The sequence below is a fragment of the Homalodisca vitripennis genome, chromosome 4, assembly GCF_021130785.1.
Source record: "Homalodisca vitripennis isolate AUS2020 chromosome 4, UT_GWSS_2.1, whole genome shotgun sequence".
NCBI lineage: Eukaryota > Metazoa > Arthropoda > Insecta > Hemiptera > Cicadellidae > Homalodisca > Homalodisca vitripennis.
The window spans coordinates 20,651,279-20,670,583 of NC_060210.1; the positions used below are offsets into that span (position 1 = coordinate 20,651,279).

Consider the following 19,305-nt stretch of genomic DNA (forward strand, 5'->3'; position numbering starts at 1 on the left):
GTGAAGAACAATGAGAGCTCATTTTACTTTATAATTTTATTCTTATAATTAATGATTTCCAAATATTTAAGGAAAAAAGAGAATAAGAATACTAAAATATTTTACTTGTGACCTCAACAATATAGGGTTTTTATTTTATGAAACTTTCAAACTATATAACCAATTAAAAGTTTATTACTGAAAGTGAAAATGTATATATCTTGTATTTTTATTTGCTTGTAAAATTTTGGAAAGATATCTATGAAAAAAGAACATCACTCTAAAAATATGTTGTTTACATAAAAATACAATATTTATTTAGAGAAAAGATATGTTTTAAAAATACATAGGACATGTACTACAAAAATTAGACAGTAATCAAAACAATAAATAAAATGCTGGGAGTATGGAAAACATGGATTTCTGAAATATTTAAATTAACCCTCTCCCGGTCACAAGCCACGAATCACCACGCACTGTTCCGAGCCACTGAAGGTCAAACGCCACGAATCGCCACGATCTACATTACCAACTGTGTCCGTCTGGTGCTGCCTCCCATCGGCATTAATTTGAACTATTACAGTTTCTAGCCTATACGGAGTCCTACTTCTTAGTATTGAAACCATTACAACGAATTATTATCTATTATTTTGGCAGTAGTTGAGTGGTAAATATGGCTGATTTTAGGTGTTCGCTTCGCAACAGTGAGATTGATCGGGAGGTGTGTAGTAATAGTGATATTAGTGATGTTAGTGATGCATCAAGTGTTGGTGATTTGAATGATGTTGACGATAATATATTACTGACTGAACAAAGTGATTTGGAGAGTGCGGGTGAGTCAAACGATGTTGCTGACCTTGAGCCGGGCGAGCCGTCGACTAGTTGTCGCCGACAAACATGCGGCCGTGTGCCCCCTCTCTGGTCTCGCACAATAACTTACACAGAACCAAATTTATTTTACAGTGATTTTGGGCCATCTCACACTTTGCCTGTTGGTTCTGATGTCGTAGAATATTTTATAGGCCGCTGAGCACTCACCGTAACGCGCCGCCGCGAATTAATAGGTCTCGTTCTGCCGTGAGCGCCTGAAATTAATGTGACCGGGAGAGGGTTAACACATGAGAGACAACAACAACTTCTGACAAGAGGCTTGCAAAAATGCGTAGTTAATTTGGTCACACTTACTTTTTTGTTATTTTAATTTTCCTTCAATGAAAAATGTATTGAAAAATGACCTATGTAGTTTGAACAAATGTCTTCCAGATTACTAATTGATATAATCTGCATATAAAACTGTGTTTAAAAAATATAATACAACTACAGTACTACCTGATGTACAAGGGTCGTCCACAAAGTAACCTCCGTTTGGAAATAAAAAATAAACTAGTTGAGATACAAAAATTTTATTATATAAATGTTAAAACTGCAGCTTTTCTCTACTTTTCTACATATTCACCATACAAATTCAAGCACTTATCATATCTTTTAACAGTTTTTTAAATTCCGTCTTTAAAAAAATCTGCCGCCTGAGAACGTAGCCAACATGTTACAGCGTTTTGAAGCTCTTCATCACTCGCAAACCTCTGAGATGCAAGTCACCGCTTCATGTACGGGAAAAGATGGAAATCACTGGGAGCCAAATCCGGGCTGTTAGGGGGGGTGGTCAAAAGTTCCATTTGAACTTTTTCAAAAGTTCTGTCGTTCTTTGAGCTGTATGAGGGCGGGCGTTGTCATGGACAAACACAACACCAGATGTCAGAAGACCACGACGCTTGTTTTGAATCGCTTGTCGTAGCCGTTTTAAGGTTTCACAGTAAGCTGCAGCTGTAATGGTCGTACCACGCTCCATAAATTCAACGAGCAAGATGCCCTTAGCATCCCAAAAAACTGTAGCCATCAATTTTCTCGCTGAAAAAGATTGGCGAGCTTTCTTCGGCTTGCTTGGCGAAGCGGTATGACCCCATTGCATTGGCGGACTACATCTTCGCTCATAATGTTTGGGCCATACACCGCACTCAATTCACGATGAATTTCAGCTGCTGTGTAACTTTTTGACCACAGAAATCTTATTACACCACATAATTCACACGTGGTGGGATTTTCTATCACGGCGCTCATGTTTTTACGTTGTACCAAAAGAACGCGCGATCACACAATGCTCTCCCTTGCACAGCTAGAAGCGTACTGAACGGCTGCACACACCGATGTGAGAATGGCGGCGCTACCCCCACTACTTATCGCGCCACGCCCAAACAGCGGTTACTTTATGGACGACCCTCGTAAAATGTACTATGTACGTGAGCAAATTGCTGCATTTTTCTTATTAAACATGCAAATAAAAATATCCCAGAAGAAAATGTGTCTAATAAAAGAACAACATGCAAAATTAAACTTGTATTTGTTTTAAACGAGTTTAAAATAAGTATTTGTATTCAGTTTTCAATTTTTGTCTCAGTGAGTATTGCCAAACTGGGTGCGGAGGTCCAAAGTATCTTAATTATTTAAATAACTGAGAAAAAGACTGACAAATGTCAATAAGTTTGTGTTTCAAACAAATCCAAAATTGTATAAACAAAATCCATGTTCATCTTACATCTCAAAATTTCCCTTTAAAGTTTGCAAATACAAACTTGATTGAGAAATCATTTAACATATTCACTGTGGGTAACGAGCATGCTTGTCATAAGAAAATGGCGCACCGGACGGTGGACGAGCGAGCTCGGCATACAGCAGCTGCTTTCATATTGCCTCAGTGTGAGCTGAGCAGTTGCCCGGGAAGGTTGTAACACTCATAGTGAGGTGTGCCTGTTTCCTTGAGTCAGTTGGTGCGATTCGTCATTTTCATTTGTTGTGTATGCTTTGCGATATTCTGTGAGTGGATTATAGTCTCTGTTGACTGTGTAAGTGTATGTACTCATAATGGAGGAAGACGATAATGTTAGTGACGATAATATTTCATCTGATGAAGACAATGAGTTGCAATGAAATGCACTTTCTCCAGGTTGTTGTAGTAAATTCTTTTTACCTGTACAACATGTACAACTCAGATAGACTGTCCCTGTATGACTTTCGAGTTCGTGTTCTTGAAGACAAGCGTAAGGAAACAGTGTACTATTGTGCAATGTGCCCTAACGAACCAGGTCTGTGTGAACTGCTTTGATAAGTATCACGAGGACAAATAAGTAGTTTTTAGTCTTTGGTGGTGGGTGGGGATGTATACAGTTTTTTTTCAAATTTTTACTCGGGGAGGGGGGAGTGTTAACTGTTTTTGATGTTGTATATTTTTCAAACTAATATGTAATATATACGTGTAATTGATGTACCCACTATCTACGTGTCACTCATGTACTATATACATGTAATTCGTGAGTGTTTGTGCCGCTGCGAGCACATAAACATGGGGACCGGCACCCGGTGCGAATGACGAGCAGACTCGGCACGGACATGACGTCACTGGTTCCTGCCAACAAAGCTTCCGGGATACCTTGGCCAACCCTTTTGGCTATCCTGACTCCGTTTTGGATAAGTAAAAAACAAAAAATTCCCGCATTTTCTGTCGCCGGTAATTTTGTCATCCGCAGTGAATGTGTTAAGAGAATAGAACAATTTAAACAATAGGGAAATATTGTGTTGTAAAACTACTAAATTATTCATAAACCTTATTACTAACTTTAGTAGTTTTCTCTGCTCCTGTAGTTAACCAACATTTATTTCTAAGACATTTAACTAACTATAAAACGTGACATGATATAATGCTGTTAAAATATGCAAACAGATACGGTATATGTTTTAAAATAAATTCAAAATATTAAATAATTATGAAAATATTTTACTTATATCTGAAGTTAAATTTGTGATTATTGGGTAGTTTGTTATTCAGCTACTATATAATTTTATATTCAAAAATCTGCAAGGCTAAATATCAATGTATTCCTGAATTATATTGTAAAGTACTGAAGAGGCTGTATTTATCATCCTATATTCATGACAAACAATATTACTTCACAAATCATTGTTCTGTTCTTATAAAAAAGTACCTACCTTATGTGGATCAACTCTGATGGAAGGATATGAGTGCTAATTTTCAAACAGTTTTGATATCGACATATAGCCGTAGGCTTGTGAGGTATTCGACATATCTGGTTGAGTTCCTTGATGGCATCCTGGAAAACAAAACAAAAGAAAAGGATGATATAGCACTATTAAAATCACTTAAAATAGCACTTTATCCCTTTACATTTTTGTTCTTAAGTCATATTTTTGAATAACTTAGAAATACTTTCTTCAAATAATTCTGCCACCTGCACCTTTAGCCAGCCAATGAGAGTATATTTTGACTCACGGAATTCTTCATCATAATTGAAATGCTAAGAGCAAAACAAACTAGTTCTGAAGGAAACAAGATTTTTCCGGACATTTGCCATCATTCAGTGGTATAAAAAAATCAATGTTAAATCATAATACTGTTTCATATTCATTAAAAAATGATAATGATTTGAATATACCACTCAACTTAACTTCCTTTTTCAAATCTTTTCCGAAAGCCACCACATTGGGAATCACCAGTAGATTGAATTAGAATGGATATCTTAGGACATTAAGGAATGAGGAATACTTAGGTTGTATAATTGCATAAATGCTAACATATAAACATGTTCAAAAATTTCTGTTTATTTATTAATGTTAATTTTGCTAGTTTGTTGCTGTTCTATTTTACTTTACTTTATAAATCCTTTTATCTCCTCACATTGTCTCCAATTATTAGAGAGAATGAGATAGACCATTACCTGTCTTGTTTTAATTAAACTATGTGTGTCCAATTTAATGCAGCACTAGTGTTGCTTCTAATTTCACAGTATTAGAGTTCAGTGCATAAGCGAGTTCACAGCAATGTTGAGTTCATGTCGTAATATGTGGTTTACAGTTCATGTAAGCGATATAGTTTACACCAAACAAATAAGTACAACAAAGAGACTACTAGTGCTACACTAAAATGGGTATAATTTAAACAATTTGCAAATGCTGATTTTCTTTCACTCCCTGAAGGTAGATCATAAGAAATATTATATACTAATTACAGATATATGATTTAAACTATGTCTACTTAGGATGGATCATTCACAGTTTACCTTTAGACCATTTGGTGTGGTTTCTTGGATGATTTCATTAGTTTCAGGCCATGTATAAGAAGGAAATATTACATAATTATCTATGATTTCTTGAAGTTTGTCCAGAGGTTCCTGGGCTGATTTGAACCTGCAACAATATTTAGAACTAATAAATTGAAGAATCGAGTATAAGAACAATGTACAATAAAGAATGAGACTGATCCTGATCAATGTACAAGGGTTGTTCAATAAAGAATGAGACTGATCCTGATCAATGTACAAGGGTTGTTCAATGAAGAATGAGACTGATCCTGATCAATGTACAAGGGTTGTTCAATGAAGAATGAGACTGATCCTGATCAATGTACAAGGGTTGTTCAATGAAGAATGAGACTGATCCTGATCAATGTACAAGGGTTGTTCAATGAAGAATGAGACTGATCCTGATCAATGTACAAGGGTTGTTCAATAAAGAATGAGACTGATCCTGATCAATGTACAAGGGTTGTTCAATAAAGAATGAGATCGATTCTGTAAAATATTATTTGTGAAAATTAATCACTTTTACTTTTGTCTAATTCTACATACTCTCTGTTGAGTGTAATACACTTGTCCCACTGTGTTTTTGGCATGCCAGGAACATGCCGATGAAGCTTTCAAAGACACCTTTTTCAGAACCGCCTCTAGTCCCATAACTGCGTCCTGTTCAGAATCAAAACTATGTTCCTTTTGAATCAAGTCCTTCTTAACCGTGGGGTAGAAAAATATCATATGGAGCTAAGTCTGAGCTATAAGGAGGTGTCGACCAGCATGACATGGGTCAGTTCTTACCATAACTGTTGTTGTAATGAAGGTTTCCTCTCATTACCTCCCTAGAAGTCCTTAAACCAGCAAAAGCATGTACAGGGTGGCCACTCAAATCCGTTCTTCAAATTCCTGGTTTTACGGAAATGATTGATTTTCTAGTTTATTTGAAAACCACATATAAACAACTACAATACTTTATTTAACCCTCACTCCGAGTGCCACAACAATGGTTTTTCATCACTAGAAGTATTTGCAGGAAATGCAACAAAGCTGCAGTGGCCTTCACAATTTCATCACCAACAGTATATATGAGAAATGTGGTGACAATTCATCGCTACAACCTATTTAAATCACTTTAATTATACCTCATCGTGGGAATTTTTGGTACAAGACCATGATTTTGCTGGTACAGAAAACTTTCATCAGAACTCTACTTATAACTTTGTTTATTCTTTCGAGGGGGAAAATAAGTCTAAGAATACCACATTATTTCAAAGAAATTTGCAGAGGTTAAGGGAAACATATATAATTTTACTACTATAATCCATATCCTCTACGTGATTCGTTTTTTAATACGATATGAGATGGTAGGTTATGATATGGGCTTCCAGAATATTCTATTTATATAAAAATGTCTGTATATATTTGTATTAATTATAATACGAACATAATGTAATAAACATATTTATTGACGGTTAGAAACTTGAGATAAAAACTTATTTGTGTATATAATCAATATGTGTAAGTAAACAAAAATACATGAAGTACAACGTAAAGGTAAAATAAAAACCAATAATCGTCCGTTTACCGCTGACATGAGTCCATACATACAACTTGCAGACAAGCTGGTGTTGTTGAATACAGATATAGAATATACAAACTCAAGTAAAATATTATTATTATATCATAATATTCCGTTACTGCATATTTTAGTTAATAGTCTCCCTGTCTGTCACACCATATACAGAGAGGATCCTCGCGGAAAATGCTGACTCTATGAAGATGCTTTCTCAGGTAACCATATCCCGTAATTAGACCCAGAACATGAGAAGACACCGATCTACCTAACGAAAGAAGATGATGCCACCCTGGGAAAGGTGACTGCAGGACTACTCATCCTCAGACCCGGATGCAGCCTCCACATTCAGTGTGAACTCACTTTGTGACATTCTCAAAGGATTCACACCTAGAAATACCACAGAATAGTTGAGGCCCATCATGTTGGACGCTGAGCCCAGGTTAGCTTTTTCGTTCCCAGAGACCCCCTGATGACCTGGAACCCAACTAACAGTCACATTGTTGATTCTGGAAAGAAATGATTGGATAGCGATCCCAGACAAGTTTGGAGTTGAATACACACTTTGAATGCTGTCTGGCGATCTGTGAAAATGCTATGCTTACTCCTATACCGCAGACAAAGATTCTCATGAGCACATTCCATAATTGCTGGACTTGTGCTACTGCCCCACAATTGACATTGTGACAATATTGACAGTTGCTTTTATTTGTTTTTTTTTTTAATACCAAAATGTGTATAAATGAATAATAAAAAAAATATCTAAAGGAACCAACAAACATTATTGTAGAGCAACCAAATAGACTAACATGTCCTGAAAAATGTACTAATTTATCTATAAACAAACTCATTCTATTAATATTTTAGTAAGCATCTGTATTTTTGCCAAAATCAATTCAGACATTAGGTCCTAGGTTAATTGTTTCCTCAATGGGTTAAAATAAGGTTTAATGTCAACAATCACCAAAAAGTACATTTTCATGTTTTATTAAGCAATTAAAAAGATAAGAGCATTTTTACACTTTTGTCTAACCCTGTATATATACAAGATGTTTATGAACTGTCTGGCAATATTTTGGGAATTTGTTCTTCGTGTCAAGACAAACAATAAATGTAATATAAACATGGGTCAGAAATGCTTAGATGTACAATCTATTTGTATCTAAGTGTTTTTTAGTTTTTATTTTTCATTCCAGCTACCAGTAAAAATTTAAAAATCTCAAATTTGTCACAGATTTTGTTGCAGTCTCAAATCAAGAGAAAAATTTATATTATATTATCACATCAAGTCTCAAGATGGCGGACAGTTAACGTTTATAAAGCTTAATACCATAAAAACTAATTATATTATGATATTTAGAAAATTATAAAAGTTGTTAAATCTAATTATAAACATGTGGACACTTACATGATACAGATCGGTCAGTAAATAATGTACATAAACACTTTTAATTGACGCAATGCACAGTAATAATGCTGTAAACATATTTAACTCTTCCAAAGCCGAGATGGATATATTAGAATGATAGACTTTGACCAAAACGCCAAATACAGTTATATCTGATACTATAATGTCTCTTGGAGAGTTTTTAGTTCACAAAAGGCCTTCGAAATGCCTGGTGCACACTCCGTGCTTATCACAGTTGCCGAGGAAATATTTATAAATGACCTTCACTCTGCGGAAGGGAGCGCCCTTTGTTTAACTCCAACTACCTGCTTGTCAGTTCTGCGTCTCCTACAGAGCCATAACCAAATATATCCGTAGAGTGTTGTTCTACATTCTCGGTTGTCACGAGTGTGCGTCTACTATGTATCTCATTATTATTCTTCATCGTGTGGTAGTGTTGTGATTAGTTTGAAATATTTATCTTGTTTTATAGTAAAATGTAATTCAACTTTAATTAAACTGAAAAGTTGAATTATATTTTATAATGAAACAAATTTATATGAATAAACAGTTTTGTAAATAGTTCTAATTTATTTTTATCAATAAATACACTAATTTTAAATAAAATGTAAAATGTCCTGTTTTGCGCTTAATTTGCTATTACCTCTTATAATTTTGTTATAATGAAAACTAGCTTTAAATTTAAAGAAACAAAAATCTTTTACTTGTCTTGGTGTTATAGGAAAATTAATGGATTTATTAGTGGCTTGCAAAGGATTAAATAGTGATATTTTTGCAGGAAAATAGAATAAGTATTACTGAGCTAAATTTGAGTTGTTTATCTTTACTCGATTACTTTTGTGAATCTCAGCAAGCACATGGCGCAGCAAATTCAAGACAGACCATTTGAATTGTACAGTAAACAAAAAAATACTTTAAACATTGTGTTTGAGAGTACAATGTCCTGTAACAAACAGATTAGTTAGTGTGTGAACACTTCCCTGTGACAGTTGTACACCTTACCTATTCAGTTTGCAGTAGGCCTTAGCTGTCTGGATGTACAAAGCAGGTATGGTGAACTCGTAGGTATGCATTTCGCCAAGCATCTGCAGAGCCTTAACTATTTCATCGTACGAGTCAGAGCTGACGAGAGCAGCGCAATGTGCATACTTTATTATGTTGTACTGTCTGTCATCAATATCAAAGTCCTGTGGTAATAACAAAAACAATAATTAAAACTAAAATAAAATCTAGTATACATTAGTAATTCTTTATCTACTACATATCAGTGAAACAGTATAAAATAATTTCGAGCTTTTGTTCTGAAACCAAAAGTATTACATAATACAAAACAGTTATCTATTGACAACAGATGGTTTTAAGAATAAAGACTCCTATTCAAGAATTTTTAATTTCTCAATACAGTGGAACCTCGATAAGTCGGATTAATCGGGACCGCGGCCGATCCGGGTTAACGAAAATCCGGGTTAGCCGGAGAATTAGGTAAAAATTAATAAAATACGGTATACTTACAGATAAACTCCATTATAATTGTAAAAACATCAAACATATGCACATTCAATTATTATTAATCCTTACAGTACATTTATAACTGTTCCTTTCCTAGTAAAAAAACTCAGTCAGCTTTGGTTGTCCCAATGTCGTCTGCCGCTTGCGTGTTGTGCGATCCCGCAGTCTCTTCAACATGAGCAATTCAGCCGGCGATGTTTCTGCCTGCCGGTAGTGTACAATACAGTACACTACACACACAACACGGGCACAAGCGAGCGGAGCGAGGTAGGAACGGTACTGAGAGGCCAGGCGTGGCGGTAGCGTTGGAGAGGATTTGGGGAAATACGCTTCTGTTATTGTTTCCGAGAATCCGGGACAATGACCGCCACTCGGCCGCCGTATGCCATGAGTCACACACTCACTGTCGTACAGTCCCATCAAATACTGATGCAACATCGATTCACGGATACTTTACAACTCAAAAATATTACGTTTTTATTATTGAAATGTTTGTCTGATTTTTTATTTTTTAATTGAAAGTCGGTCCGGGTTTGCCGGACTTCCGGGTTAACGGGGACCGACTTATCGGGGTTGTACTGTATAACGAAGAATAATCAATTCCTTTGCAGTTTTTACTAAATTCCAAAATTTGATGATTGAAAATATATAAATATATATTTATCTTCATACAATAAACACGAATTACTTTTTGTTTCTGTTCGTTTTGTACAATCGACCCAACTGCAGTTGTTCAGTGACAGTGTTTTAGTGAAGCAACAAATAGACAATAGATAAATATTTCAGAACGAATTACTGCGGAACTGTCACAGCAAAAGCATGTTCAACTAGCTGCAGATAATTTTATCAATCAGAACATATAAAACTGATGTCTGGACAAGTAACTTATTTTATAGAAAACTTATTTTGTTAAAACACACACAAATGATTTTTGTTAACATGTAGGACGAATGCAATAAATCAGTTAACAGTTAAGTGTTTGTGTCTTGTTTCTCCTACAATAAATTAAACAAATTACCTACTTGGTAAGTTTTGAAAAAAAAATTCTCATGTTAACAGTTCAACAATTTAGGTCTAGTTAATTGGTAAATTTAAATTATTAAAAAAGTAACAAATTAACTCCGCAAGAAATCTGGTTCATGCTTCATCTAAAACACTGTCCTATTAAAAATACCATTTTCTCAAAAACACAAAAAACAGCCAATAAGATAAAAAATCCTGATTTATAAAAACCGTACCCATTAATGAAGATTTTTCTACGATTAACGTAATTTTTTACTCTCGCTAAAAAGTAGCACTTAAGACAACTACACCCTGTGACAGAAACTGTACTTGCTATGACCAAAATATTTTCATTACTTCTAATACCCCAATACTTCCGGTAACCAAATACTGTACTGTTTCAGTAATTGAACAAAAACATTTGTTTAAGGTTAACTTTGAAACTTGTAGCTTTGAAAGAGAGCACTGGTAGATTCATGCTCTCTAGAAGACAGTGTCATTTTAATTACTTTGTTATTCTGAGGGGGATTACAGCAGGATCTTGCAGTAAAACCCCTGTCACAGATTATATTACATGAAAACCTCTCATATTCGACCCTGACAAGACCGGGACATGGCCAGAGCGGGCCATAATGTATACAGTGTTAGGGAAATGATTTTTTAGCTGAGAAATTTAAGTATATAACGTACTGTATACAGTAATTAACTTATGAAAATCTGAAGAGTCTGCCCGAGGAGTAGCTTATGTCAAGTTCATACATGAGGGGTTCCACTGTAATTGAAAAATTGTAAATCCTACCTAGACACAGAATATACGAATACAGACTAATGATTTGTTTACACTGCAGAACCATGCAAAGAACAGCACTTACAGTAAGTTTTCCTACCCGCTCTCTGGCAGATTTAAAGCATTCTGCAGCTTTACGGTAGTTGTGACTGAGAAAAGCTCCACTTCCTTCCTTCAGCAGGTCCTTGAACTCCTATACAAATAGAAGAAAACCAATTCAATCCTTCATTAAGCTACCTTTGGATGCTGAAGTGGAGATTTATACAATAATAATTATTACACACAAAATACCAGGGCTAGTATGCAATAGACGTTCTGCACGTGATAACCTTAGATATAACATGTCAAAAATGTTAACGTATTATTGTGCTGTTGCTATCACATTATTACTTTGATAAAAAAAAAGTAATTATTAAAATTTAATAAAAATTATAATCCAAAGATACATATAAAAAAGTCTAAAAATAAACGTATAAGTTACGTAACGTATAATTAATGTAAAAATATACGTATAAAGTCACAATAATTTTAACTACTGTCTTAATCTCTGTACCAAAAGGTCAAATATTTTTATTTGAATTCACCTAGAATAAAACATTCTAACACTTTTTATGCTGTCACTTCTGTTATTGTAGAGTTGAAGAATTGACAAATACTTCATTTTTTCTATTAGCCCTATCAATGACGGGAAAAAATCGTTGAATGTCAGGAAAAATGAGAGATATGCTCAGCTTCTACCAGTTGTTAGGACCCTATTAAGTTCCCACCCCTCCCCCCTTCTGCTTCCTCCTCAACCCCTTGTAGAACATGCACATTCTGTCACCATAAGCCTTAAAATTAGATGTAGATTTTGTTCCATAGTGTACACACTAAAAATAGGTTCAGTTACATTTTTTGCTGTGTTATACAGTTTAGTAGTAATTTGGTAAACTGTTAAATTATTCATTAATTTGAAAATCAAACACTATCAAAATCTCACTGAGCATGGACTTTAAAAAATGTATGTTTAGCGAACTACAGTCTAGTAACTGCCTACTGCAGAGAGAACCACAGAAAAGGAGGTGTTGCCATCTACAAGCACATCGATACAGCCAGTACAGCATCAATATTATGGATCACTCCGAAGAACTTGTTTGTGAGATATCTGCAGTCAGGGTAATATTTGACAAAAAGAGTCATTTTTACATCCTTGGAGTGTATCAACCACCTAATGCCCCTCTTGACAATGCCTTGTGTCTACTGACTAACACTCTTGATGTACTTCCGAGTAATAAAAATGGTACTTGCATCGTTGGGGACTTCAATGTGAACAGTTTGATTCAATCAAGGGAAAATACAGCATTATGTGAGGCTCTTGCTACCTTTGATATCACCAGAATACCGTTACCACCTACAAGAGTTACTAACACATCTGCCAGTTCCATAGATATTGTCTGTACCAACTTTAACACTAACAGAGTAAAAGTTGAAGTAACAGATACAGGTCTCTCAGATCATAGAGGGCAATTTTGTTACATTGACGCTCCAATACAGAAGATTAAAGCATTGACAACTACACGTAGAAAATTCCATCCAGATCCTCTTTGACCTCAAGAACCTCTTGTCACTACAATCATGGGAAAGAGTCTATCAGGCAGTCTCAGCAGATGATGCTTATACTAACTTCATTGACACTCTGACTGTAGCTCTCGACATAACTTGTCAACAGAAACTAACCCGATCTCGGAAGAAGCAAAAGACTCAAGTTCTAAACAACCCGGAAACCGATAGGCTCAGGAAAGACTTCACTTTGGCACATGCAGGATTTCACCAGAGTGGAAGGGAAGAGGACCGAGTTGATGCATATGACAAAAAAAGAAGATATGATTTAAAACTAAGAACATTAAGACAGGAAGAAAATGAAAACTTCATTGCAGAGTCCAATAATAACACTAAAGCTATCTGGAACATCATCAACAGTGAGAGACTGTCCAAGAAGGAAAGTGTAGGGTCAACATGGCAGATAAATATTGCAAAGGTTGTTGAGGACCCAGATAGACTTTGTGAGCATTTCAACATCTTCTTTATGAATATAACAGAGCAAACTCTACTTCAAAACAATCCACCAAGAGCTAGTATTCTTGACAATGGTGCCTTTCATGGAACACCCCTCTCGGATTGGAGTCCCACTTCATACAATGAAGTTTTCAGTACAATAACTTCACTAAAATCAACTTCTTCATCTGGAATTGACGATGTGAGTGCCAAGCTGCTAAAGTTTTGCATTGATGAAGTATCTGAGCCTCTCACGCATGTGATTAATAAGTCTTTGTCCCAGGGGATTTTTACTAGCAGACTAAAAACTTCCAAAGTTTATTCCCTTCATAAACAGGGAAGCAAAAAGGAGTTGCAAAATTTCAGGCCCATATCTCTAGTCCCAACAGTTTCAAAAATTATAGAAAAAATAGTATTGACCAGAATTCTAGACCACCTGAACTATAACAACATTTTACCAGATAGACAGCACGGATTTATTCCTGGCAGGTCAACCACAAGTGCCCTTACTGATTTAGTACAACATATAATTAAGAACCTGGATGGGGGAGGCACAGTTACAAGTGTTTTCCTTGATTTAAGTAAAGCTTTCAACAGTCTTAGCCATAATTTAATTGTTGACAAAATCAAATCACTTGGTTTTGAAAGTACTCCACTCAATTGGTTTGAGAGTTATCTTACAGGAAGAGAACAGGTGGTTGAAATAAGACAAAACATGAATGGGACAGAGAAGGTTGGAAGGTCTAGGCCCTTGGCTATTAAGAAAGGTGTTCCACAAGGTTCAGTGCTGGGTCCCGTTCTGTTTGTCTTGTTTACTGCTGACCTACCTACCTAAATTCCTGGGTAATATCAGCTACCCAATAATGTATGCAGATGACACGGTTCTGGTTACAAGCAGCAATTCCACTGAGGATCTGAATATTCAGACTTTCATATCGGTCAGCATGGCACAGCAGTATTTGCAAAATAACTCAAAATAATCTTTGATTTTAGGTGTACCTAAACTATTAATTTTGTGCACACATTTTAACAGCTTAAAGATGGCTTCAATAATTGATGTACGTCTGTATAGATAACAAAAGATGCATGTAGTTGATAGGTACGCTAAAATAAAATGATTAACTAAGAACTTGTCAAACTTATTTAAAATCTTATTTAAAAACAAAACACAATGTTCGGTCTGGAGTATCTAACGGCAAAAGAAGAACAATAAAAAACTTGTTTAAGCTAGCATTTGTGAGCTGAGACCCTAGAATCTTTAACACACCTCTGCAAAAGGTGCGAGTCAAGTGTGTGAAGTGTTTGCATGCGTGGTCGTAGTACACATGTCAACCACTAAATGATAATATTAGTCTGCACGGGCACTCTACATACTTAACACATTCACTGCAGGTGACGAGCATGCTTGTCATGCAAAAATGGCGTGCCGGACGGTGGACGAGCGAGCTCGGCATACAGCAGCTGCTTTCATATTGCCTCAGTGTGAGCTGAGCAGTTGCCTGGGAAGTCTGTAACACTCATAGCGAGGTGTACCTGTTTCGGTGAGTCAGTTGGTGCGATTTGTCGCCGGTTCGCCATTCTCGTTTGTTGTGTATGCTTTGCGATATTGTGTGAGTGGATTATATTGTCTGTTGACTGTGTATGTACTCATGATGGAGGAAGACGATAATGTTATTGACGATAATTTTTCAGCTGATGAAGACAATGAGTCGAGTTCGAACAGTTCTAGGGACGGTGAAGGCGGCGTCCTCCACCCCCAGTGGGCCGGCACGGCCAATGACATGGCTGGTTTATGTGACCTGCCGTTCACTGGTCAACCTGGCTTGCTCGTTCCTATTCCAGGTGACAATAAACCAATTGACTGGTTCAATCTCCTTCTTGTCACCGTGTTTTTAGAGAATATCATTAGACAAAACAACCTGTGTGCCCTGGAACTATTTTGTGGTCCCACCACTACTCCCGTGTCTCGCATAACCAAATGGAAGAATTTAATGATGGGCGAACTAAGAACATTCTTAGGCCTTCTACTGTTGACTGGCAATGTCAGACTGAATCGATTTAACGACTATTGGAAAACTCATCGGTTATTGAACTTTCCTATGTACAAGGAGTACATGTCTCGAGATCGATTTCTTGGCATTTTGAGATGTCTGCATTATTCAAGAGTAGATACCCCTGATCACCCCGAACTTGCTAACGACCGGTCTTTTCAAATTCAAAATATTGTTGATTATTTCAACAATATAATGCGACAGATCTATTATCCCGACCGTGAACTGACAATCGACGAAGAGATGGTACTGTGGCGTGGCAGAGCGGTCTTCCGCCAGTACGAAAAGGGCAAGCGCCACAAATATGGAATCAAAATTTATTCCCTGAATGAACCCGAGGGACTCATGCTACGCTTCCATGTTTACAAGGGGAGCCATGACTCTTGTAGTGGCAAAGGTCATACCGTCAAAGTCGTCATGAAGCTGATGAGTGACTTCCTGGGGAAAGGCCATTCCCTGTTCATGGATAATTTTTATAATAGTTTTGTCTTATCATCCAAACTTCTCCGTCACTCAACCTACAATACCGGCACCCTACGCATCGACAGACTCCATACACCTCCAGCAATGAAGGCAAAGGCATTGGGCAAAGGTGAAACGATAGCAAACTATGCCCAAAGTGTCATGATTGGAAAATGGAGGGATAAGCAAACGGTGACCTACATCTCCACACAATATGACAACAAGATGGAACCACCAACAGGAGAAACCAAAAACGAACACTGCCAAAACCAATCATGTACTACAACTCTCACATGAAGGGGACTGACTGCTTGGACCAAATGGTATCTTATTACCCCTATGAGCGCAAGACCCTGCGATGGCAAAAGAAAATTTTTGTGCACTTTCTCCAGGTTGTTGTAGTAAATTCTTTTTACCTGTACAACATGTACAACTCAGATAGACTGTCCCTGTATGACTTCCGAGTTCGTGTTCTTGAAGACCTGCTCCCTCCAAAGGAAGCCCCACTGCTCATCACACCGTTGCGCAACAGCATGCATCGTCTCTCCAAACTAACAAAGCGCAAAGGAAACGGCAAGTCAGTTACTCGGAGGTGCCACATTTACTACCAAGAAGGCAAGCGTAAGGAAACAGTGTACTATTGTGCAGTGTGCCCTGACGAACCAGGTCTGTGTGAACTCAGTTGCTTTGATAAGTATCACAAGGAAAAATGAGTATTTTTTAGTCTTTGGTGGTGGGTGGGGATGTATACAGTTTTTTTTCATATTTTTACTCGGGGAGGGGTGGGTGTTAACTGTTTTTGATATTGTATATTTTTCAAACTAATATGTAATATATACGAGGTTTGATCAAAAAGTTCCAGGACTTTTTATATACTATGGGAATGCAATGCCTCACAGCAATGCGGTTGACAGCATTGTATTCCCTGACTCAACAGTAACACAGCTGTGTTTGCAGATCAATCATAACATTACTGAAAGTAACATTAGCACAGTTTGTTTGAGATTAGTTTTATAGAGTTTGGATATTTTTTTGTTTAATGAAAATGAATGTGAAAGAAGAGCAACGTGTTTGTGTGAAGTTTTGTGTGAAACTGAACAAAACGTTTTCTGAAACCTTTTTGATGTTACAAGAGGCTTTTGATGAAGAATGTCTAAGCCGATCATGCTGCTATCAGTGGTTCAAGAGATTTAAAGATGGCCGAACATCCACAGACGACGATGCTCGTTCCGGACGCCCTTCAACGTCAATCAATGATGACAATGTTGCTAAAGTGAACGCTCTCGTACGATCAGACCGTCGACTAACAATCCGTGAAATGGAAGAAGAGTGTAACATTTCATTTGGGCCATGTCAGGAAATTTTAACTGAAAAACTTCAAATGCGTCGTGTTGCAGCAAAGTCTGTGCCAAACTGTTGACTGAAGACCAAAAACAATACCGAATTCATGTTTCTGAGGAACTTCTTCAAAAGGCAAATGACGACGAAAGCTTCTTGGATCATGTCACTACGGGAGACGAGACATTGGTTTTTGGTTACGACGTAGAAACAAAAGCCCAATCATCACAATGGACATCAAAAGGCTCTCAAGACTCAAGAAAGCACGTCAAGTAAAATCAAATATGAAGGTCATGCTTACGGTTTTCTTTGACTGTAAAGGTGTCGTCTACTATGAATCCCTTCCACAAGGTCAAACAATTAATCGTTTTGTTTATCTTGAAACCCTCAGAACATTGCGTAATGCTTTGAGAAGAAAGAGACCTGAGCTGTGGCAAAGTGGTGATTGGGTCCTTCACCATGACAATGCTCCTGTTCACTTTGCATTAGTTATCCGTGACTTTTGTGTAAAAAACCCAATGACTGTCATTCCTCAGCCCCCCTACTCATCTGACCTGGCTCCAGCAGACTTTTTTCTTTTCTCGAAGCTCAAGAGACCCCTGAAAACACGAAGATTTCAAACAGTTGACGAAATTAAAGAAAAAAACGACGGAGCTGCTAAACACCTTTACAAAAGAAGAGTTTTCTGGGGCCTTTGATCAGTGGAAACACCGGTGGGAAAAGTGTATAGCTTCCCAAGGGGAGTACTTTGAAGGAGAAAAATTCGAATAACCTGTATGTTGTATGAATAAATGTATAAAAATTCAGTCCTGGAACTTTTTGATCACACCTCGTACGTGTAATTGATGTACTATCTGCGTGTCACTCATGTACTATATACGTGTAATTTGCGAGTGCCGAAACCTAGTGCGCTGCGAGCACATACAACACGGGGACCGGCACCAGGTGCGGATGACGAGCAGACTCGGCACGGACATGACGTCACCCGTTCCGGCCAACGGAGCTTCCAGGATACCTTGGACAACCCTTTCGGCTATCCTGACTCCGTTTTGGATAAGTAAAAAACAAAAAATTCCCGAATTTTCTGTCGCCGGTAATTTTGTCATCCGCAGTGAATGTGTTAAGCAGCTAGCACTAAGTTTACATTTGTTTTTTCCTCTTCCTGAAAATGTGCCTTAGGTCAATGAAACTCATTTTAGCCAGCTACATAAAAATATACAGAAGTTAACACAAAAAAGTTTTATAACAATTAATTAGGGAAAAATTCATAATTGTTGGGAAAAAATAAAAATCCGTTTAGAAACGTAACACACTTAAATAATTAACTAAATTTTAATTAAATTTTATTTTTAGCAAAATTAAAAAAAAAAACTACTCACTTGAACATGTTTCTTCAGATCTGGATCTCTTACTAATTCTTTACACAATTCTAAAAATCTATCAGGTTCTTTCTCTGCTGTGTCTTTGTTTTTACCTTTGCCCTAGGAAAAAAACAAATAGATATTGTACACTGTCTAGATCAGACTATCAGGGAGGTGTATCTAACAGATGTACAGCTATGTTTATCGTTTATTTCCTAGTAAATTAACTATTTGTAGAGTTTTTTTTAATACATGTTTTCATTAATTTGATTTACAATTTGATTGAAACATTTCTTAAAATAACTATCTAAAAGTGTGCACAAAATTAACACTTTAGATATGTCCAGAACTTTTACCACTTTTTAAAATAACAATAAAAATGTTCAGTATAATATAAACAAAATTAAAGAGATTTTAACAAATTTAATACATTTTTTTAGTTTATTTGGTGACCAACCACTTGAAATCCACCTTTTTCCAAAGATTTACTACTAATATATAACAGTTTTCAATTAATTTACTACAAGTTTATGCAAATTTTGTAAGCACTATTTTTAATGCTATCTACTGTTACAAGAAGATACCAATATATTTTCATAATTAACAATTGATTGATATAACAATGAAAGAAATTTTGAACATAAAATAAATTGTGACATTCAT

The 19,305-nt window shown here is 36.4% G+C and overlaps 1 protein-coding gene across 5 annotated transcripts in view; it reads right to left on the minus strand.

Annotated features, from left to right (window-relative positions):
• LOC124359021 overlaps window positions 1-19,305 on the minus strand; it is a 197,808-nt gene that overhangs the window by 135,443 nt on the left and 43,060 nt on the right. For 2 of the 5 annotated variants that reach the window (XM_046811368.1, XM_046811364.1), the window contains exons 7-11: window positions 18,661-18,762; window positions 11,482-11,589; window positions 9,101-9,285; window positions 5,109-5,235; window positions 4,021-4,142 (exon numbers count right to left, since the gene is read on the minus strand). In XM_046811368.1, the coding sequence (XP_046667324.1) occupies window positions 4,021-4,142; window positions 5,109-5,235; window positions 9,101-9,285; window positions 11,482-11,589; window positions 18,661-18,762 (644 nt within the window). The remainder of the gene's footprint in view (window positions 1-4,020; window positions 4,143-5,108; window positions 5,236-9,100; window positions 9,286-11,481; window positions 11,590-18,660; window positions 18,763-19,305) is intronic. The other 3 variants (XM_046811365.1, XM_046811367.1, XM_046811366.1) reach the window with 3 other exon arrangements.